At 48.6% G+C, this 22,467-nt stretch overlaps 1 protein-coding gene across 2 annotated transcripts in view; it reads right to left on the reverse strand.

Annotated features, from left to right (window-relative positions):
- MAPK4 (mitogen-activated protein kinase 4) overlaps nt 1-22,467 on the reverse strand; it is a 291,734-nt gene that overhangs the window by 42,786 nt on the left and 226,481 nt on the right. For both annotated transcript variants that reach the window (XM_029580075.1, XM_029580068.1), the window contains exon 3: nt 21,275-21,419. In XM_029580075.1, coding sequence (XP_029435935.1) covers nt 21,275-21,419 — 145 coding nt within the window. The remainder of the gene's footprint in view (nt 1-21,274; nt 21,420-22,467) is intronic.

Below are 22,467 nucleotides of genomic sequence, written 5' to 3' on the forward strand. Positions count from 1 at the left end.
GGAACTAAGGGATGAGGGTTCCTGCCGCAAAAACATTTACCAGTCTGGGAGTGCAGTGGATTGCTGTTAAAGAAACAGATTTAATTATGAGTATTTCTGGACTTTGCTCTCCTGTGGTGTGTACTATCCATTGATGTAGTTCTTTTGGACTTTGTTTTTACTTCCAGTACAGAACTTTTATTTTGAACAACAGTTTTGGTGTCTGAGTGGTGTTTTTTTGAACCTGGATTGGACGATGAGCAGAAGAGTCCCAGTGAGGAAAAATCTTAAGGGCCTTGAAAGGGATATTTATTCTCTTCTCCCTCCCCCACTCCCACCCCTGTGGAGGAACTCTGGGAAGCCATGGGGCTTGCTTTTGGTCACGACTGTTCCAGTGAGCCCCTGTGCCTAAACCAGGATTGGAGCAGGGGCTACACATAAATGCACCCAACATAAGGACCAGGGGTTTTTTGGAGCTGTTACACTGACCAGAGATGTATCCCCTACCTGAGGAAGGCCCCCAATTTCTGACAAATTTGATGAAGAACCGCAGAGATTGAGAGATTCAAAATGGCCAGAGTCATCTTGCAAGGTTTCCCACTGGAGGAATACTCCCTGGAACTTATGCTGGAGAGGAGAAGCAGGCAATGAGAAGATCAGTGGTGTCACTGGCTGACAAAGAAAGGTGAGTACAATAGCATGGCCTGAGAGCATGCTCAGAAAAGAGAGAGGTGCATGCCCAGAGCCCTTTAATTGGCAAATGCATGCTGGAAAGGAGAATCTTGTGGAGAGGGATTTAGTAGTACTGCCACCAATTCCCTCACTTGAACCCAGTGACATGGCCCTTTATCCACCAGGAAAGCCATACTGCCCTCAGTTTCAAGTCACTTGGGCTGCCTTGGAAGATCTGGACACTGTGGGGAGTAGTGACTTAGTTTTTGGGTACTTAGTAGTGACTTAGTTTTTGGGTACTTGCCAGGTTCTTATGGCCTGGATTGGCCACTGTTGGAAACAGGATGCTGGGCTTGATGGACCCTTGGTCTGACCCAGTATGGCATTTTCTTATGTTCTTATGTTCTTAGTGTTCTTATTACCACTCTGTAGGAGCCTGCAGCCACTGTGCTGAGATGCATTGGGTGCCGTGGCTATCTGTATAAGCCAGATGAGGATTCTGAGGAGATTCAGAATGGTTGAGAGATTCTACCAGAGAGTAAGGAGTTATCTGGGATGAGATGCATTCTGTGACTGGGAAGGTGAGTGTCCTAAGTCTCCCGGAAGAGAGCAGTGAGTATCCCTCCAGTGTTTAGGAGAGTGATCCTGCAATTGAGCAAGGGTGGTTATTGTCAGCAGGTCTGTGTGATCGTGACTTTACAAGTGACAACAGGGATGATGATTCATCTTCACCCTTGGACAAAGAGACTGCTGTGGTGAGTGGAAAAGAGCCTGGCCCTTTTCTGGTTTATTCAGATATAGCTTGTGTCATGGGATGACATTTATAGCAGGGGGATTCACCTCACCTCCTCCATTCGCCAGCTCACCATCTCACCACAGGGCTCCTTCTCATCGCCAGCTGCTCTCTTCAACGGCATTGTGCGTCGAGAGGGGGGGATCACTTTTCAGTGCAATCCTGCTCTCACGCTGCTCCTGCTGCTCTTGCTCTTCCTTCCGATGTGGCGATTCCTTCCTGCAGCATGGGGCCATTCCATTGCTGCTCCGCATGGCACAATGGTCCTCTCTCTCCCAGCTGACATGGGGTACTGATGTGGCTCCTTTCCTTATAGCACTAGCTCCTTTCTTACTGTGGCTCCACGCTGCTGCTTCTCCACTTCCTGGCACTGCACCATTCAGGCCCCATGGTCCCTCCACAGGCCTCTCAGGTCCTCACGGTAACATCAAGGGACCACTGGGCAGGCTGCGACTGTGCCAGGGATAGATGCCTCTGGCTCTCTGGGGTAATTCCAGGAGGCAAGGGGCCCATGTCTGTCTTTTACTTCACTTTACCAGATCTAAGCTGGCTCCAGATATCCTGGTCTCTGGTTTTCCTTCAGAAGGCAACCACACCTTCTGTTTCTGGGGGTATCCAGGGCTATCCTTGTCCAGAGGGATAACTTATTCTGGAGGAACTGACCTAGGCCACATTTCAGTTTATCCTTTCTCTTTGGAACATGAAGGTACCCGATCCAGGTTCATCTGCTCCTGTGTATCCCACGATAGAAACCTCTGTCCAGGAGATCCATTACAAATCCCAATCCAGCATTTCTTTTCAAGACTATCTTCAGCTATTTCAAACTCCTAGGACGGGAATGCTGAATTATTTTACTACATATAAGGAGTAGAACAGGGTATGTTTTCTCTACTATGCTACAACTGGGACCAATGCTCCCTTCAAGGAGCGACTAGGTGTGTGCAAATATATTTTTTGTGTGTGTGAGCAACACTTTTTTTAAACAAACAAGTTTTGACTGTCACTATTATAGCACAAAGAAAAATGTATGTGAGCAACCATGTAAGAAAACCTGTGAGATGTATGAGCAATCGCTCACAAGCTTAGCTTAGAGGGAACTATGACTGGGACTCATACATACTGTATGCCTGATATTCTTTCCCACGTGGAATAACCTTTTTATAATACTTCCCCCACTTCATCTGGTTGCAAAGTTATTTTTCTTATTGTAGAGACTAAAAATGTAAGCATAGTGTTATAATTGAACAGAACTTTAACTGTGAAGGCAGAAAGCATTATTTGTTGAACTGACCGTACTTTAGAAGCTCTGTCAACTCAATTTCCTTTCCATTGTGTATAGTTTACCATAAGCAAATCTCTTAAACTCAAGATGTTAGAAAGGACGGTCATATGAGGGAGCAAAGGCAATTTTCTGAGAGGAGCTATACAGTTGGCTGATTCAAGAAAAGAGGAAGGAGCAAACAGCAAATATGTCTATCTGTTCTTCAAGTAGGACTGCCAGGCCAGTAAGAGCTATCTAGTGTTGCCAATCTATCCTGTGTGCCCCTATTCGCATGTAATGCCCAGGCCAGAAGTTCTCCAATCCAATCCTCGGGCGTCAAAAATAGCTTTGATTTTCGGAGTAACCAAGATATGCATGTGGCCCTGGCCCAAATGCTAGTCCTATGCCTCTAGATACGGACCTTTCATTGTATTTTTGTCGCTTAACCTCTGCTTTAGGTTAAATGAAGAAATATGTTATTGCAGAAGAGCATGGCTATGTTAGTTAGAGGCCTTTCTAAGTAAATATATGAGAGAGCATAATGAAGAGTATGCCCTGCCTCAATATTCAAAGTGGGATTGTGTGATTTGGTGATTCTAAACTTGGGGACAACTTCTGCAGCAATTCTTGGTGGGTCTATTGGTCTGCTCAGTCCAGTAGGGCCATGCCACCAAGGAAGCAAGCAAAACAACTCTAGGCTGCTAGGTAGTGCCTGTGGCATCTAGGGTGGTCTACAGACAACAACATTCTTTTGGAAAAGCTAAGGGAGTGTGCTGAGCCTGCTGAGAATACTGATGAGAAGAATTATGTGAAGGAATGTGAATACTCATAACAGCATGTTTGAAGAGTGATTAAGCCACTTATGATATTTAAGAATCCAACTACGGGAGGCTGTAATAGAGGAAGAGGAAATATAATAGAGTATTTATTTTTGTTCTTCTTGTTATCTCTGATGTTGATTCCTTTGACTCATCCTTTTGATGATTTTTATTATTGCGCTTTTTGACTGCTGGTAACCCCAGAAGAATAAATCAGAGACCGATACTGAAACAGCACTTAGCCAATTAAGTAAAACTTAATCAGCTAAGCAGCAGCCACTGTATATTCAGCGGCCACCACTTAGCTAGTTAGGTCATTTAACCAGCTAAGGTCTTAACCGGCTAATTTGGGGGCAGACAATGGGCGTAATGGGGTGGTGCTACTTAGTTGGCTAAGTAATCCCGCTAAGTAGTGTTATTGAGCCTTAGCTTCAATATGAGATCTAAACGTAACTGGGAATACTTATCTGGCTAAGCAACGATTTACCCGGGGATGTTCAGCAGAATAGCCATGCTACGGAATATTCCATCTAAGTCAGCCGGATAACTATATCTGGCTTAAGATAAATTGATATTTTTTTAATATCTACTCCCACAGTGTTCGCCTCTGGGCCAGGCCCACTACAACATCTGCTTCACCATTTTGGGGATTTTTTTAACTTTCAGAGCCTGGTATCAGGCTAAAGTAGAGGTTAAGCGACAAAAATACAATGAAAGGAACAGATCTGTATCTAGAGGCATAGGACTAGCATTTGGGCCAGGGCTACATGCATATCTTGGTTACTCCGAAAATCAAAGCTATTTTTGACTCCTGAGGACTGGATTGGAGAACTTCTGGCCTGGGCATTACATGCGAATAGGGGCACACAGGATAGACTGGCAACACTAGATAGCTCTTACCGGCCTGGCAGTCCTACTTGAAGAACAGATAGACATATTTGCTGTTTGCTCCTTCCTCTTTTCTTGAATCAACCTACTGTATAGCTCCTCTCAGAAAATTGCCTTTGCTCCCTCATATGACCGTCCTCTCTTACATCTTGAGTTTAAGAGAGATTTGCTTATGATAAACTATACACAATGGAAAGGAAATTGAGTTGACAGAGCTTCTAAAGTACGGTCAGTTCAACAAATAATGCTTTCTGCCTTCACAGTTAAAGTTCTGTTCAATTATAACACGATGCTTACATTTTTAGTCTCTATGATAAGAAAAATAACTTTGCAACCAGATGAAGTGGGGGAAGTATTATAAAAAGGTTATTCCACGTGGGAAGGAATATCAGAGCCTGGTATCAGGCTCTGAAACCCAGCGTTGGACACTCTTTTATTTTATGGACCCAGGAGGAGGTTACACACAAATAAATACAGTTCTTGGACAACAAAGCTATGTAGATTTATCTGACGATTATTCATTGTGGATGTCCTGCATACCAAGCCTGTCTGCGGCCCTTAAAGGCTGGAGTTGGGAACCTCTAATCCAGGCAGGCTGTACCAAAAAATCAGATTAAAAACCTCTAGAAAGATGTTTTTTTTTTGAACAGTTAATGTATGATTTAGATACATAGTACAGTTTGCCTTTAGGGGCACAAGTTCAGAGATTATTGATTCAAAATTGATGAATCTTCAGCATATCCAGGAAATTAAGAAAGCAGGAACAACTTATTACTCTCTGATTAATTCTATCTTTGATAATCTAATTTATTCCTTCAAGGCTCTTGCCTTCTTTCACAGTGCTTGTACTGTTAGTCATATTTGGAGGAGGCAATGTAGAGGAGGAAAATTACTGAAACTGTATTTTATGTTCAAGTATGGCTATTAAAGGACAATTTTTAGTAGCATATTGAGAGTATACTTAAAGGAAACACAATCTTTCAGCAAATGTCCTGAAAAGTTAACACAAATATGGGTTTTCAAGTATGATAGACAGAATGACCAACAGAATCAGAACAAATTTTATATATATTACTAGCTGTACCCGGCCACACGTTGCCATGGCTCAGTCTGGTTTAATTTCACAATGCGCATTAGCTCTGCTCCGGCAGTCCCTACTCCCTCCCCCCTTCCCCGGCGGTGGACGGACTGGCTCGGCGACTCTTTTACCCTTTCCTCCTCATGTGTGTAACTGTCCGGCAGTCCCTACTCCCTCCCCCCTTCCCCAGTGGCGGAGGAACGGGCTGAGATGTTTCTCGGAGCGGCGACTCGTCTGCCCTTTCCTCCTCCCCTCTGTGACACCCAGCACGTAGCGCAGAGCTCTATGGTCCGCACATGCGCGGTAGAGCTGCTCTCTACTGCGCATTTGCAGTCCGTCGGTCAGAGCCATTTATATTGTAGATAGCGTGTGTTGCTTTAACGTCCAACAGATGGCGCTGTTTTTCCAAAAAAATATGTTTTTACCTGTCACAGGTGTGACATCTATATAATCTACCTTATAAATGGCCTGTGACCGACGGCCCGCAAATGCGCAGTAGAGCACAGCTCTACTGCGCATGTGCGGGCAAGGACGTTGGTCAGAAAAAAAAAATGGCGGTGGGGCCGCAGGAGCGGGAGGAGAAGCAGCGGCGCCGCGCGCGCGCGGTGCCGCTACTTCTCCTCCCCAGATCTGCCGGCAGATCTCGGGGGGGGTGTCACTCCCGCGCCCCCCCCCCCCGAGATCTGCCGGCAGGAGCGGGAGGAGAAGTAGCGGCATCGCGCGCGCGCGGTGCCGCTACTTCTCCTCCCCAGATCTGCCGGCAGATCTCGGGGGGGGGGGGGGGGGGTCACTGCTGCGCGCGCGGGAGTGACACCCCCCCCCCCCCCGAGATCTGCCGGCAGGAGCGGGAGGAGTTAATGGAGCCGGGTGAGGGTTGCGGGAAGTCGCGCTTACGGCGCCGGGAGGAAATGGAGGTGGGTGTGGGCTGCGAGGAGTTGCGAGTACGGCGTCGGAAGGAAATGGAGGCGGGTGAAGGGAGGGACTGAGTGGGAGGGAGGGAGGGAGAGGGGGACTGAGTGAGTGGGAGGGAGAGGGGGGACTGAGTGAGTGGGAGGGAGGGAGAGGGGGGACTGAGTGGGAGGGAGTGAGGGAGAGGAGGGAGTGAGGGAGAGGGGGGTGAGAGGGAGGGAGGGACTGAGTGAGAGGAGAGGGAGGGTGGAGAGGAGTGGGTGGGGGTGGGGGAGGGGGGTGGTGAAGAGTGAGGGGAGAGAGAATGAGGGGGAGGTGAGAGACAGAGGGATGTAGCCCGTTTTAACGGGCTTAACTGCTTGTATAGGTATATAAAAACACGCGCGAAATCGAATGCAACGTTGTGTCAAAATTTAAGATTTTGAACAAACGAACATTTACATTTTTATTTATATAGAAGATATATAAGGTCAATATTCAAAGTGCATTCAGCGCTATTTAGCCGGATAAGCTGGACTTATGCGGCTAAGTAGTGGCCACTGAATATATGCCTACATTCAATGGCCACTCCTTAGTCGTATAAGTCCCTTATATGGCTAAAAAGTTAGTTGCATAAGTTGTGGGTGGTCAGTGGGCGGATCAGAGTGGAGCGAGACAGCCATATAATTTATGTGGCTAAGTGTCGATATTTGAACTTAGCCGCATAAGTTGTATGGCTAAGCTACACATGCCATAAGTCCTTTATTTGGCTAAGTGCTCAGTTCTACGCACATGTTCAGCGGCATACATAGCCATGCCGCTGAATATACATCGTAACTTAGCAGGATAAGTTGTAACCGGCTAAGTTCCTTAATCGGCCAGTTTTGAATATTGACCCAGTACATATATACATAATTAAAAGAGTGTTACAATAATAGGTAGTTTTTCTCTGCCTTGAATATGAAATTGGGTCATGGTGTGCACAAACACATACACAGAGTCAGGCTGCAGCTTTGGGCTACTTTGGACTGCAGGATCAAGTTACCAGAATGGACAGCATCGGGAGCAGGAGCACCAATAATGCATGGCAGGGAAAGTGAGTAATGCTGATGAGGGCTGAATCACTGGGGAGGTGACCTGTTCCAGTGGCAGTAGCGTCGGCACTTGCCAAAACAGTCACATCACATCAGGTGTGCCAGCAGCGGGCAGTGGGAGGCTTGCAGGAGTAAGACATGGTGAGAGCTGCAGTTTTGGCCACATTGTGCTTTGGGGCAATGTGTGTTGCGGGGTCATTAGCAGAATCCTGGGAGCTGCACAGGCCGTAGATGCTGGGTAGTAGTAGGAGGCAGCAAAGGGGGTGAGAGAAGGGGGTTGATTGGGGTGTGTAGGGATCAGCTGGTATGACTCAGGGGTGAGAGAAGAAAGAATTAGAGAGGAGGAGCTTGGGGATTGGGAGAGGGAATTGTGGGAGAGGTGACTGACTCGGTCAAGGTTAAAAGAGGATCAGCTTGGAAAGGGGCTGACAGAGGATCAATTCAGTGCATATCTGTATATGTCTTCTGTGAGAGAAAGAGAGACAGTGGATAAGTGCCAGTGCTGTGTGTGTGAGAGGAGACTAGTGCTACAGGTTGGGGAGTATTTGAGATGGGGGCCAGGGATGGGGGGGAGAGGGGGATTAAAGAGGAGGGAATGCAAGGTGGAGTAGGACTAGAGCTGAGAGAAGGATATCCTCTATCCTTTGAACTTTTGAAATCCTATAGTTACGAAAGTATTGCTGCCATAAAGATACTACTTTGACTGCAAGATTTTTGATCTCTGCTAGTTTACTTTATAAACGTATACTTCACTGCTTTTGGCAGGTGCTGACTGCCAACCTCAGTAAAACCTAATAATAGCATTAGCTGAAGCAGAAACTATGTGAGAGAACCAGAAATGAAATATATTTAACATCAGTCACAGCGCAAGCGTCTCATGATGAATGATGTTTCTCAGCTGCACATTGTCCTAGAATATTTTAACAGTGGACACACGACTGCGTTCTGCACTCCTGTTCTTTTCAAGATTGATCGATGGGTACGATAAAAATTTCCTTGAGAGCCCTGGGAAACTTTCCAAACTTTTATAGCCCGGTTCACTTAATGAGGCTTTACATTACCATCAGAATGAAGTTATCACCTGGTGCTGATCCAATGTCGTACGGAATCCATTTACTCAATGCCTTGTATCTCTTTACAGCAGAGTCAATTCCATCTACATTCCATGTAATGCATTGTACAGAATTAGCCATTCATGAGATTCGTAAACAGCCTTGAATCAAAGAATGAAAATCTCCAATAAACTTTAAAGGAAGACTCCTAGCCTAGACCTCCCTCTTCAACAAAGGGGTAGATTTTAAAAGCCCTAAATGCACCAAATCAGGGAGATAAGCGTGTCTCTCAGCTTGGTGTGCGGCGTGTATATTTTAAGAAGCATCCATGAACACGCGTATCTCCCGGTATGCGAACAAAAGAAAAAGTCCAAAAAAGGGGCGGGGCATGGTCTGGGCAGGGCATGCATGTTCCGGGAATTTAAATGGAAACCAGCGCATGAAAATTTACGCACAGAAGTGCACACCGGGGTCACCTACCACATAACTTTACTTCTGCTATAGATGGCATGTGTTGGATTCGTGGACCCTTGGGCCGATCGGAGCCAGAAGAGGAGCTGCTGTAGGTGTTTCCAGCAGCGACCCCGACCGGGAGGCGGAAAGGACAGACTAGTGGCTGGCCGAAGGTGGAACTCTGGGAGCTCTATGCGACCAAGAGCTCTGGCGAGGACGGAGGTGAAGAAGGCGCTGGCACTGTGTTGAGGGAACCTTCGCCCTGGAGGCCGATCCTCCCCCGAGAGGAGCTCGTAGGAGTTCGGCCGCTGGGACTTAGGAGATTCACCCTGGAAGCCAGAGTCCCCCCAGGAGGAGCCCGTAGGGACCCGGCCGCTGGGACTTAGGAGGGCCCACGGGGGCCTGGTCAGCTGTGGTCCAAGGTTGAGTGCCGAAGGGTCGTTGCTCGCCAGTCCAGAGTCAGGAGCCAATGAATCGCCGTCAGCCAGTCCGAGGTCAGGAGCCAGAGAATCAACGTAAGCCGGTCCGGGGTCAGAAGCCAGGGGGTCAACGCAAGCCGGTCCAAGGTCATAAGCCAGAAGATACCAAATACCAGTCCGGGGTCAGGAGCCGAGAATATCCGTAAGCCAATCCGAGTCAGGAATCAAAATAGAAGACAAGACAGCAGGAACGCAGCAACTGAAGACAGGAGCAAGCCTGGGAACCTCGTTGCAAGGCGCTGGAGAGAAGCAACTGCAGGGCTTAAGTAGCCCTGCAGCGTCTGACGTCACCGGAGGCTCTAGTTTGAATTTCCCGCGCTGGCCCCTTTAAATGGTAGGCAGAGACGCGCGCGCGCGCGTCTAGGGGGCGGGGCCAGACGCCGAAGGACGCCGGCTGCTCCGGCGAGGCGGACACGCGGCAGCAGAGGGCCCTGCAGGACCGGGAGAGGCTGCCCGACGTCGGGGCTGCGGCAGGGAAGGTCCTCGGAGGCCCGGGGATCGCGGGTAAATGCCGGAACCGCGGTCGGGTAGGTGGCGATCCCGGGACCGACCCGGGATCGCAACAGTACCCCCCCTCCTACGCCCCCGTCCGGGGGGCCGAGGCTTGTCCGGGTGCTGGGCATGAAACTGGCGAAGGAGGTCCTTATCCAGGATGTGGGCAGAGGGTTCCCACGAGTTTTCCTCAGGTCCATAGCCCTCCCAGGACAGGAGGTATTCCCACCGGTGACGGCGGAGCCGTACATCCAGTACTTCTTTAACCGTGTATGTGGTCCCAGGGTCGGCAGGAATGGTCGTAGGCTTCGGAGGTAAAGGATGGAAGCTGGAGAGGACCACTGGTTTTAGGAGGGAGACATGGAAGACGTCATGGATGCGGAGCGTAGAGGGAAGGCGTAGACGGTAGGAAACCGCGCCAACGCGTTCAGCCACCTGGCAGGGACCGATGTAACGAGGTGCCAGCCTCATGGACGGGAGCCGGAGCTGGATGTTCCGAGTACTGAGCCATACTCTGGAACCGGGCAGAAGCACAGGAGCGGGTCGCCGGGACTTGTCTGCGTACGCCTTGAAGCGTGCGGCGGTAAGGCGGAGCTTCTCCTGAGTGGAGAGCCAAAGCTGCTGAATTTGGCTGGCCGTCAATTGCGCTGCGGGCGAGGGCGTAGGAACAGACAGCGGGAGAGGTGGCTTGGGTACCTTCCCATATACCATCTTGAAGGGAGGCTGTTGCGTGGCGGAGTGTCGATGGCGGTTGTAAGAGAACTTCGCCCACGGAAGAAGAGTAGCCCAGTTGTCCTGCTGTTCCCTTACGAAGGCTCGCAGGAACATCTTCAGGGTTCGGTTCGTGCGCTCTACTTGGCCGTTGCCCTGAGGGTGAAACGCCGTGGTCAAGTCTACTTGAACCCCAAATTTCTGACAGAGCGCCCGCCAGTATTTCGCCGTAAATTGGGGTCCCCGGTCCGAAGCGATGTGTTGCGGTAAGCCATGCAGGCGAAAGATATGTCGGATGAACAGCTCCGCTAACTCCGGAGCCGTAGGCAACTTGGCTAGGGGCACGAAATAGGCCATCTTCGAGAAGCGGTCAATGGTGACCCAAACCACCGTTTTCCCCTGGGACGGCGGCAGCTCTACCACAAAGTCCGTGGAGATATGCGTCCACGGTTCCGTAGGTATCGGGAGAGGTTGGAGAAGACCCCAGGGACGTCCCGGTAACGGCTTTTGCTGAGCGCAGGTGGGGCATGACTGGACATACAGGTGGACGTCTTCCTTCACTCGTGGCCACCAATAGAACTAGGTTAAAAGCTCCAGCGTCCGAGAGATTCCAGGATGGCCCGCTGTCAGTGAGTCGTGTGCCCAAGCTAGCACCTTTTTCCTCGAGCGGAGAGGGACCACCGTCCTACCAGCGGGTACTAGTTCGGTGGCTGCCAACTGGACCTTTGCCGGATCTAATATGTACTGCGGAGGCTCAGAAGAATCTTCTATTTCAGTGGTGCGGGAGAGAGCGTCAGCCTTAATATTTTTGGATGCTGGTCGGTACCGGAGCGAGAAATTGAACCGGCTAAAAAAGAGGGACCAGCGCGCCTGCCTGGGGTTGAGCCTTTGTGCTTGAGATAGATACGCCAGGTTCTTGTGATTGGTATAAACCACAATTGGGTGTTGAGCCCCCTCCAACCACTGGCGCCATTCCTCGAAGGCCAACTTAATGGCCAGTAGCTCCTTGTCCCCGATACCATAGTTCCTCTCGGCAGGCGAGAATTTCCGGGAGAAATAGGAACACGGCCGGAGCTTACCCACACTAGAAATCTGGGACAGTACGGCCCCTACGGCCACACTGGAGGCATCCACTTCTACCACAAACGGGCGTGCGGGATCCGGATGTCGGAGACAAGTGTCCTGAAGGAAGGCCTCCTTTAGGGTCTGGAAGGCCTGTATGGCGGTGGGAGGCCAATTTCGGGCATCAGCACCCTTGCGTGTGAGGGCCGTAAGGGGGGCCACCAAGCTGGAATACTGCGGGATGAAGTGGCGGTAAAAGTTGGCGAAACCCAGGAAGCGTTGGAGCGCCTTTATACCCATGGGTTGGGGCCACTTCCGGATCGCTGCGACTTTCTCGGGGTCCATACGGAAACTGGTCGATGAGACGATGTACCCTAGGAAGGGCAAGGATTCCTTTTCAAACTGGCATTTCTCCAGCTTGGCGTACAGCCGGTTCTCTCGTAGCTTTAGCAGCACCTGGCGTACGTGTTGGCGATGTTCCTCCAGGTTCTGGGAGAAGATTAGGACGTCGTCGAGGTAGACAATTACTGATGTGTATAGTAGGTCGCGCAATACCTCATTCATTAAGTTCTGAAACACGGCCGGGGCGTTGCAAAGTCCAAATGGCATGACGAGGTACTCATAATGGCCGTCCCTGGTGTTAAAGGCGGTCTTCCACTCGTCTCCTGGTCGAATTCGTACGAGGTTGTACGCCCCTCTAAGGTCCAACTTGGAGAAGATGCGGGATCCCTGCAACCGATCCAGGAGCTCTGGAATGAGGGGTAAGGGATAGCGGTCCCGTCGGGTGATCTGATTCAGGCCCCGGTAGTCAATACAGGGCCGCAGGGACCCATCCTTCTTGGCTACAAAGAAGAAGCCGGCCCCTGCCGGGGATTTCGACGGGCGTATGAATCCTCGGTCAAGATTCTCCTTGATGTAGGCCGACATGGCCTTGGTCTCAGGCAGGGACAGGGGGTAAACTCTGCCACGAGGAGGTGTGGTATCCGGCAGCAGATCAATCGCACAGTCGAAAGGGCGATGTTCCGGGAGCAACTCAGCCTTTTCTTTCGAGAAGACATCCTTGAAGGCCTGGTACGGAGGCGGTACCGTCAGCGGGGCTGTAAGAAGTGGAAGCGTCTGAAGCGGAGAGGCAGGGAGGCAAGTGTGGAAGCAGGCTGACCCCCACGACATAATCTGAAGCGAGTGCCAGTCTATGACTGGCGAGTGTTTTCTTAGCCAGGGCAGTCCGAGGATGAGGGGGTGAATAGATCTCTCCAGGATAAGGAAAGAGATCTCCTCTTTATGAAGGAGCCCGACCTGCAACTGAAGAGGGCTCGTACGAGTGGTGATGGAGCCAGGAAGGGGAACCCCCTGGATGGACGATACTCGCAACGGAGGCTCCTGCGGCAAGACTTCGAGGTGCAATTGTTGAACCAGGTCCCGGAGGATAAAATTCCCCCCAGAAACCGAGTCTATTAGTGCCTCGGTGTCGAACCCTCCTCCCGGGAGCAAGAGCTTAGCTGGAACCGTGCATGGGGAGTCTGGAGAGATACTGCCTAGAGTCAACTCCCCTCTTGACTCTAGGTTCTGGCGTTTCCCGGACGCTCGGTACAGCGCGCCAGGAAATGCCCGTTACCACCACAGTAGAGACATAGTCCCTGTGAACGTCGGCGCCTTCGTTCCTCGGCCGAGAGAGGACCCCGACCCAGCTGCATGGGTTCTTCAGACGGGGAGGCAGCTGCCGCGGTCGGAGGGGTACGAACCCGGGGTGGCGTGGTTCGACGGGCGGAAAGCCCCTGGGTGGACCTTCGCTCTCGGAACCGACGCTGGATGCGCCGATCCACACGTCCAGCCAGCTCGATGAGTTCCTGTAAATCGTCTGGAAGGTCCCGGGCTGCAAGTTCATCTTGGAGCCGAGGGGACAGGCCCTCCAGAAAAATGCCATGCAAGCTATCTTCGCCCCAGGCCAGCTCGGTGGCCAGGGTCTGGAATTCCATCGCAAATTCCTCTAGGGGGCGATTACCTTGCTTCAACTGGAGCAGTTCAGAGGCGGCGGTGGAGGCCCGAGATGGCTCATCAAAGATCCTCCGGAACGCCTTGACAAATTGCACAAGATTATTTAAGCGAGGATCTTGGCGTTCCCAAAGGGAGGAAGCCCAAGTCAGCGGTTTCCCATCCAGAAGGGAAATGATGTAGGTCGTCTTCGCTCGGTCCGTGGTGAATTGTGCAGGCAGGAGGTCAAAACGGATGTAACAGTGATTGAGGAACCCCCGACACACCTTCGGGTTTCCAGAGTACCTAGGAGGTGCTGGCATCTGTACTGGGACAGGAGAACCCGGGTTGACCTGAGAAGTGGAAGCTGCGGAGTGAACTGTGGGGTTCCCATCTACGCGATCCGCCAGGCGTTGTACGGCAGACATCAACGTATCCAGACAGGACTGCTGTTGCTGCAGCTTCTGGGCTATGCCTGGAATGGCTTTTAGGCCGGCGAGGTCCGCCAGGTCCAAGGCCTTGCAATCTGTTGGATTCGTGGACCCTTGGGCCGATCGGAGCCAGAAGAGGAGCTGCTGTAGGTGTTTCCAGCAGCGACCCCGACTGGGAGGCGGAAAGGACAGACTAGTGGCTGGCCGAAGGTGGAACTCTGGGAGCTCTATGCGACTAAGAGCTCTGGCGAGGACGGAGGTGAAGAAGGCGCTGGCACTGTGTTGAGGGAACCTTCGCCCTGGAAGCCGATCCTCCCCCGAGAGGAGCTCGTAGGAGTTCGGCCGCTGGGACTTAGGAGATTCACCCTGGAAGCCGGAGTCCCCCCAGGAGGAGCCCGTAGGGACCTGGCCGCTGGGACTTAGGAGGGCCCACGGGGGCCTGGTCAGCTGTGGTCCAAGGTTGAGTGCCGAAGGGTCGTTGCTCGCCAGTCCAGAGTCAGGAGCCAATGGATCGCCGTCAGCCAGTCCGAGGTCAGGAGCCAGAGAATCAACGTAAGCCGGTCCGGGGTCAGAAGCCAGAAGATACCACATACCAGTCCGGGGTCAGGAGCCCAGAATATCCGTAAGCCAATCCGAGTCAGGAATCAAATTAGAAGATAAGACAGCAGGAACGCAGCAACTGAAGACAGGAGCAAGCCTGGGAACCTCGTTGCAAGGCGCTGGAGAGAAGCAACTGCAGGGCTTAAGTAGCCCTGCAGCGTCTGACGTCACCGGAGGCTCTAGTTTGAATTTCCCGCGCTGGCCCCTTTAAATGGTAGGCAGAGACTCGCGCGCGCGTCTAGGGGGCGGGGCCAGATGCCGAAGGACGCCGGCTGCTCCGGCGAGGCGGACACGCGGCAGCAGAGGGCCCTGCAGGACCGGGAGAGGCTGCCCGACGTCGGGGCTGCGGCAGGGAAGGTCCTCGGAGGCCCGGGGATCGCGGGTGAACGCCGGAACCGCGGTCGGGTAGGTGGCGATCCCGGGACCGACCCGGGATCGCAACAGCATGTAAGTTATAAAACACAAAAAAACGAGGCTAATTAGTGGGGTTCTAAGGACTGGGGCAGATAGGGTAAAAGAGAGGTTAGTTAGTTAGGGGGGTTAGGAAGTCCTATCCTGTAACTGGGCAACATGGGAATGAACTGGTTTAACTGGTAATTGTGTCTGCACGCGTGTATATTAAAATCCTCCCCCCCCCTTATGCGGTAGAAATGGCACATGCGCGCATCCATATAACATGGTGCGCACATTTTCGTGCGTCCAGCCGATTTTAGACCATGCTCGCATATAATCGCGCATGTTATAAAATGGCCGTGTCCATGGGTGCGAGCCGGCACACACGTGTTCATGTACGCCCGCGCATCTGTTTTAAAGTTACTGTCAAAGTGTTCATCTTACAAGAGATGTCAAAGTGTTCATCTTACAAGAGATGTTATCTCTAAACATTCAGCCCTTAACCATGCCTTTTGTATATAGCATTTAATTTGTATATTGTTTAACCATTTCTATTCTTTCCTATCTCTTCCTCCTTTCTCCAAGTTCTGCTACCCTTGTTAAATGTAACTGCACCTTCGGTCACCACAGTTCTAGTTTGATGTATATTCTGCACTCCCGTTTTATGTAAACCAGCAAGATATGTTTTCATGATTGCCGGTATATAAAAACCTTAAATAAATAAATAAATAAATAAATAAATAAAATCTTTGGCAGGAGGGAGAGGGGATCTGGCTGGCTAAATTCAGCAGACTGGGACTTTTGGTCAGTTTGGTCTTTTGCCGCTGTCAAGGGAAATAATCAGCTAAATTAAGGAATTAGACACCTAGATCAAAGCCTTTGAAAATTTACCAGGCTAACCAGCTAACTTTATCCTTCTAAGTCTTAGTAGGTGGTTAAAGTTAGCCAGCACTGATTTTTCAGTGCTAGCTGCTGAATTCTGCCCCACAGATCCACTCTCCCTCCTGCCAGAGATAATTAATCTGTGCTTATTTATTTACAGACATTTGATATTCCACCTATTACCAAGATTGGCCTCAAGGCGGATTATAAAATTGCTACATGGCTGTCTTTTCATAAATTTAAAGTCAATCCAATGAAGTCTGACGCCTTATGGGTAAGCAGAAAGAACTCTGTACAGATGGAGCTACAGTCATCATTGGGGAATGTATTGCGCTCAAAGATGGGGTCACGACTTTGGGTATTAGAACTGTTGATAAACTTACCATGATCAGACAAATAGCTTCCCTAATTCAAATGTGTTTTTACTTTCTTTGTTATACTCCCTGCTTAAGATCCTTCTTGGATAAGCAAGATCTCAAATAATTGGTCCATGCCCTTGTTTTGAATCAGACTGACTACTGTAATGCCTTTATTAGGGGCTTCCAGCAGTCTCATCAAAATGATTTCATCCTTTTCAGAACACTGCTGCAGAAACGATTTACAGTCACAAGAAATGTGACGATGTAACTGGTTAAAAGACAGAAAACCCATGGAGGACTAAATGATCAGTTTTCCAAATGGAGAAAGGTCATTAGTGGAGTAGCACAGGGACAGTACTGGGACCTGTGCTGTTAACTTATTCATAAATGATCTGGAAAAGGGAACAAGAGAGGTGATCACATTTCAGGTGACACACAATTATTCAACAGCATATAGGGATAAACTACAGAGGACCTTGTGAGACTAGGAAACTGGGCATCTGAACAGTGGATGAAATTTAACGTGGAAAAACACAAAATGATGAATACTGGAAAAAATAATCCCAACTACAGGTACCCAATACTGGGATTTCTTTGGGGGAGTCACCACGCAGGAAAAAGATCTTGGAGTCCTTGCGGACGATATATGGAAATCCTCTGCTCAGTGAGTGGCAGAAATCAAAAAAAGCAAATAGAATGTTTGCATTCAGCTGAAAATTCACCTCTAGGTAACAGGGCTAAACCTAGCCGGATATCCTATCCGCTGGAGGCTTCTGGAATATTGACCGCTAAGTTACTATATCTCTCCCCCCCCCCCTCCCCCGCCTTCACTTACTGCATCTCCCTTTATTCCTATCCCTCCATTGTGGCTCGTATATATCTTCTGTGATCCTAACAGGAAAAAAGTGATTTGAGTGCATTTTTATTTTCTTTATAAGAGCCAGCAGTGCTAGGTGGGAGGCATTCCAAGAAATACAAGGATTTCCCCAGGAGCGCAATTTTCATGGCTGCAAAATCCAGGGGTACTTTTTACCTGCCAACTTTGCAATGATTTTCAAAACCATTTTTACTTTGCCAACACAGTTCCCACGGAGGTCTGCACCTGCTTTTTCCCACAGATGCTTTTTTTTCCCGAACAAGACTGGACGCGTAGTTCTGAAAATCTAAAACTATGCACATTCTTTTCTTCCCCCACCTAACCCTGCCAACAGAATGCCTCTGCCTCAATGCGGGCAAAAGTACACAGGTTGTGGAACAGCGCAGGTACAGCGTGGGCATTATTCAAAGAGAAATAGTGCAACATAGGTCTGATTAACTCATCTCAAATGTTCCTATCAATGTAACATATATGATGAGAGCAGAGTTTACTCCTAAATTCAATGTTATTGGCAAATATGTTTTTTTAAATAAGAACTTAATATAAATAATCCACAAAAATAAAAAATACATTTCATATATCCTTATACCACATATGTCTTGACATTTCAAAAGTATCTAAATCATGCAGGTACACCACACCAAATTCAAGAAAACTTCCCCAACCTCTCACTTCCATACATGCATGTGGCCATCATTAGCAAACAACCAGTCATCTTCACAAACCTACCCTAAAATCATACTTCCATATTAATATTACTCCAACACTATAGATTTCTTAATGGGGTGCTATTTGCCGTTGGTAACTGACGTTAATTCTCACTACTATATGTCCTATAGGGATCTAACTCTTTGTAGATAGCAAACATCCCATCCCAAATCTTAAATTATTCTCCTTAATTTTTCACTTTTCTAACAGATGCTATCTTCTAATTTGTCAAAATACTATGCACCAAAAAGATTTTTTTGCTAGGATATTAATAGATCAATCAATCCCAACTCCAAAAATATCCCATATATAAGTTTATATTGTGTCTTTATTTGTTACTCACTATGGGAAAAAATATTTCCATTTTATATAATATTTCACATAACTTTTAAAAAAAAAAACTGTGATGTAATCCAAAACACCAAAAAAATTTTTTAAGGAGAGGATGGAACGTTTCATAAGTTTTTCAATGTCATTACCACCGTGTAATGTACCAATTTCTATTCATTAACGATCCACCTCCGTCCTAAATATTTTTAATTTCTGAAACGTGTGCCAATGTGATTTAAAATGTTTTTTATAACTGCTTCCCAAGTGAATTGTCCTCTTGATGGCTAAAAATTAGCTGACTGATTTACAGGGAAATCTTATTGCATGTATGACAGCGAAAACCAATTATTACAAATAACAGGTCAACTTCCTCCGGCATAAGAACTGTGCTCACAGATGAAATATAGAAGAAAGGAGAAACCAACTTATCTTAATGGCTGTCGTTGTCCACCTGACAAGGCCTTGTTTCAGACCCGAAAAAGGGTCTTTCCTCAGGGGATATATATATAGGGGCGGATTTTCAGAGCCCTGCTCGCCTAAATCCGCCCAAAACCGGGCGGATTTAGGCGAGCAGGGCCCTGCGCGCCGGTATGCCTACATTCAAAGAGGCCTACCGGCGCGCGCAGACCCCGGGACTCGCGTAAGTCCCGGGGTTTTCGGAGGGGGGCGTGTCGGGGGCATGTCGGGGGGCGGGCCCGGTCGTCGCGGCGTTTCGGGGGCGTGTCGGCAGCGTTTTGGGGGCGGGTACGGGGGCGTGGCTACGGCCCGGGGCGGTCTGGGGGCGTGGCTGCGCCCTCCGTACCCGCCCCCAGGTCGCGGCCCGGCGCGCAGGAGGCCCGCTCGCGTGCGGAGATTTACTTCTCCCTCCGGGAGGCGTAAATCCCCGGAGAAAGGTAAGGGGTGGGGGTGTAGACAGGGCCGGGGGGGTGGGTTAGGAAGAGGAAGGGAGGGGAAGGTGAGGGGAGGGCGTTAGAGGATTCCCTCCAAGGCCGCTCCAATTTCGGAGCGGCCTTGGAGGGAACGGGGGTAGGCTGCGCGGCTCGGCACGCGCCGGCTATACAAAATCAATAGCCTTGCGCGCGCCGATCCAGGTTTTTAGCAGATACGCGCGGCTCCGCGCGTATCTACTAAAATCCAGCGTACTTTTGCTTGAGTCTGATGCGCAAGCAAAAGTAGGCCAAATCGCGCTGTTTAAAAATCTACCCCATAGTGTATTTAACTGTCGGATTTACATGTCAGTAGTCGTTGCATAGACGATTGCTGTCGCTTTTTCAGGCCGTTCTTTTTAAAGCTGTTCTTTATAACTTTTTCAAGCCGTGGTGCTTAGTTTTTCAGACCGTTCTTTTTTGAAGCCGGACTTTTTAACTTTTTCAAGTCATCATGCTTCCCTTGTTTCGCCGTCTCGAAGTGAAATTTGTAAGGATTCCTGTCTCTTCTCACAAAACGCTCTCAAATTGCACTATAACAGCTGATGTGATTATATGCTGCACCCCCTTCATTGAAAACCTACCAATCACACCTTACGTCATATCCCGCCGGCTCCATGTATCAAACCAATGCGTTCCAATCCAGCTCTTCATTTAAGCCTTGCGGCGTCTGGGTTTTTAAAGTGAAAATCCAAAACGATTCCCAGTGGTTTAATATATTTAAGCGGTCACCTCCCCGTGGAGACTCCTTAACTTGGTCCACTGCAGATGACTGAATTGATGATGAACTTGTAAACAACCGAGATTTGTGTTCATTTAACCGCGTTCTCATGCTGCGGGTTGTTCTGCCTATATACACCATTGGGCAAGGGCAGATGATGGCATATACCACATATGCCGAATCGCAATTTGTTTTGAACTTCCGAAATACTTTATACTTTGACACCCAAACCTCCCCCTCTATACAATTTGTACAATGTGGACACTGACCACATTTATGGTGTCTTGGTGTTTCTGCCCCTTTGGCGATAGGAGAGTGTGCATATACTAACTTATCTCATAGGTTACTCCCTCTAGATGTCACTATTATTGGGGGGGTTTGGAAGATGTCCTGTAACTGCAAAAGATGCCTCTGCAAGAGTTGCAGTGTTTGAGCTCCGGTCCTGCCTGCACTTCGCTCCTGAGTTCTATCCCAGCCTGCACCTCGCTCCAGAGCACCAGTCCAGCTTCACGCCATCCCTGAGCTCCAGCACAGTCTGCCCTTGTTCCTGTCCCAGCTTCACCGGGCCACCCACACTTAGCTCCAGCCTTGCCCTCCTGTGCCACCCTTGGAGGTAGTGTTCACCACACCCTTGCTGCAGCCCAAACCCACAACATATGGAATGTATTATTCTTGATATCTGTGGATTATTTATATTAAATTCTTACTAAAAAAACATATTTGCCAACCACAGTGTATTTATGAGTAAAATTTTGCTCTCATCATATATGTTACATCAATATACAAAGAGTCAATTTCCAGCAGTGAAATGTGGAGATACAGAGTAAGAAAACAAGACAGTAATGTTTTTTGAACCAAACATAAAAAGAATGATTTTAGCAAATTCTTATCTTTTCAAGAGCCAGAAGTCCAAGGCAGGAACATTCAGGAAAATGCAGTTTTCTCACTAACGATTTTTCCCCATAGACCCACACTAGACCAGATTCCCTAAACATTTTCTCTTATTCAGTATCTAAAAGAAACAAGATCTTGATAAATCAGGCCCAAAGGAAGAAAACCCTTAATACATCATACTGGCTCAGTATATGCTTCGCAGGCACTAACATTTAAATTTGGCTCTCAGTTCATTCCTCTGAACTCAAACCTTTAGCACCCTGGAGGACCCCCAAGGAACATGGAACGTAAAGGCGCCACATCCTGCTCTCGCAGGGAACCATGCTGACCGCTTCCGCACATTAGGGGTGGCACCTCTGTTACTTCACCATGTGCGGGACCTCTCTTTCAGTGAAAATCAGGTGTTTCCCTAATTTGTTATCCTGGAGAGTGAAAAGTAGGAAGGAGAAAAGGCAAACCTACCAGCAAACAGCATCCTTCCCGTTAGCATTTCTGCTAGGATGCAACCCGCAGCCCACATATCAATTGCTTTCGTATAGTTGTTGGGTGAAAGGAGGAGACGTGGAGATCGATACCATTTTGTCACTAATCCTTCTGAAAGATAACCCTGAAAGATGGAAAAAAAAATATATATAAGTATAAATCAACTTTGGCAATAGGTTTTACCCCTTAATGTTACTGAATAATGCCACTAGAAATGGCTGAGGTTTAACAGCGCTAAACGTGTACCTAGGAAGGAACACACCTTCCCTACAGTCAGGAGAATTAGACTTAGCTTTCAGATGAAGCTAAAACTTCTGGCGATGCTGGGTCACAAGAGCCAAGCTAGCATTTGCAATATAGAGGTATTTCCTGGCAAATGTCATCTTTTGCTCATTCTGAGGGAGTTTTCAGTGGTGAGCATTACTCAGCACATGCATGGGTCCATAGGTGCCCCTAAAGTTAGGCCTTTGTTTTACAAACTGTGCAGTATCACCGCCCCAAAAGTACATGCCTGTGTTTCAGTATGTGTGCACAGTTGGAACACCTATTTTATAATAGGACTTGCCTGTATTTTACACATTAAATAATTGCAGCATGTGTATGAGAACCTTCGGTTTATGTGCGGAGGGAGGCATTTTATAAAGTTAGCTAATGTATGTGCATATCTGGCTTATGAAAATATTTGTGTGTGTACTTCCAAGCACCAGTTCACCGAGATTTCCAGCAGTTGACCCACACTCTCCAGTAGTTCACCCACACTTTCGCCACTTGCTCCAAAATCCCCCAGTCATAAGCTACAGACAAAAGAGAAGCAATATGAATGGCTCCCCTATAAGGAAAGACTAAAGAGGTTAGGATTCTTAGCTTGGAGAAGAGACGGCTGAAAGGAGATATGATAGAGATCTTTAAAATTATAATTGGTGTAAAATGTGTAAATAGGAAACTATTATTTAACTTTTCCAATAGGGACTAGGGGACACCCCATGAAGCTAAAGTGTAGCACATTTAAAACAAACTGGAGAAAGTATTATTTTCACTGAGCATACAATTAAACTGTGGAATTTGTTGCTAGAGGATGTGGTGCAAGCAGTTAGCGTAGCTTGGTTTAAAAATTATTTGGACAAGTTCCCGGAGGAAAGGTCCATCAGCCACTGTTAATCTTGTAGACTAGG

The sequence above is a fragment of the Rhinatrema bivittatum genome, chromosome 1 (assembly GCF_901001135.1).
Source record: "Rhinatrema bivittatum chromosome 1, aRhiBiv1.1, whole genome shotgun sequence".
Classification (NCBI taxonomy): domain Eukaryota; kingdom Metazoa; phylum Chordata; class Amphibia; order Gymnophiona; family Rhinatrematidae; genus Rhinatrema; species Rhinatrema bivittatum.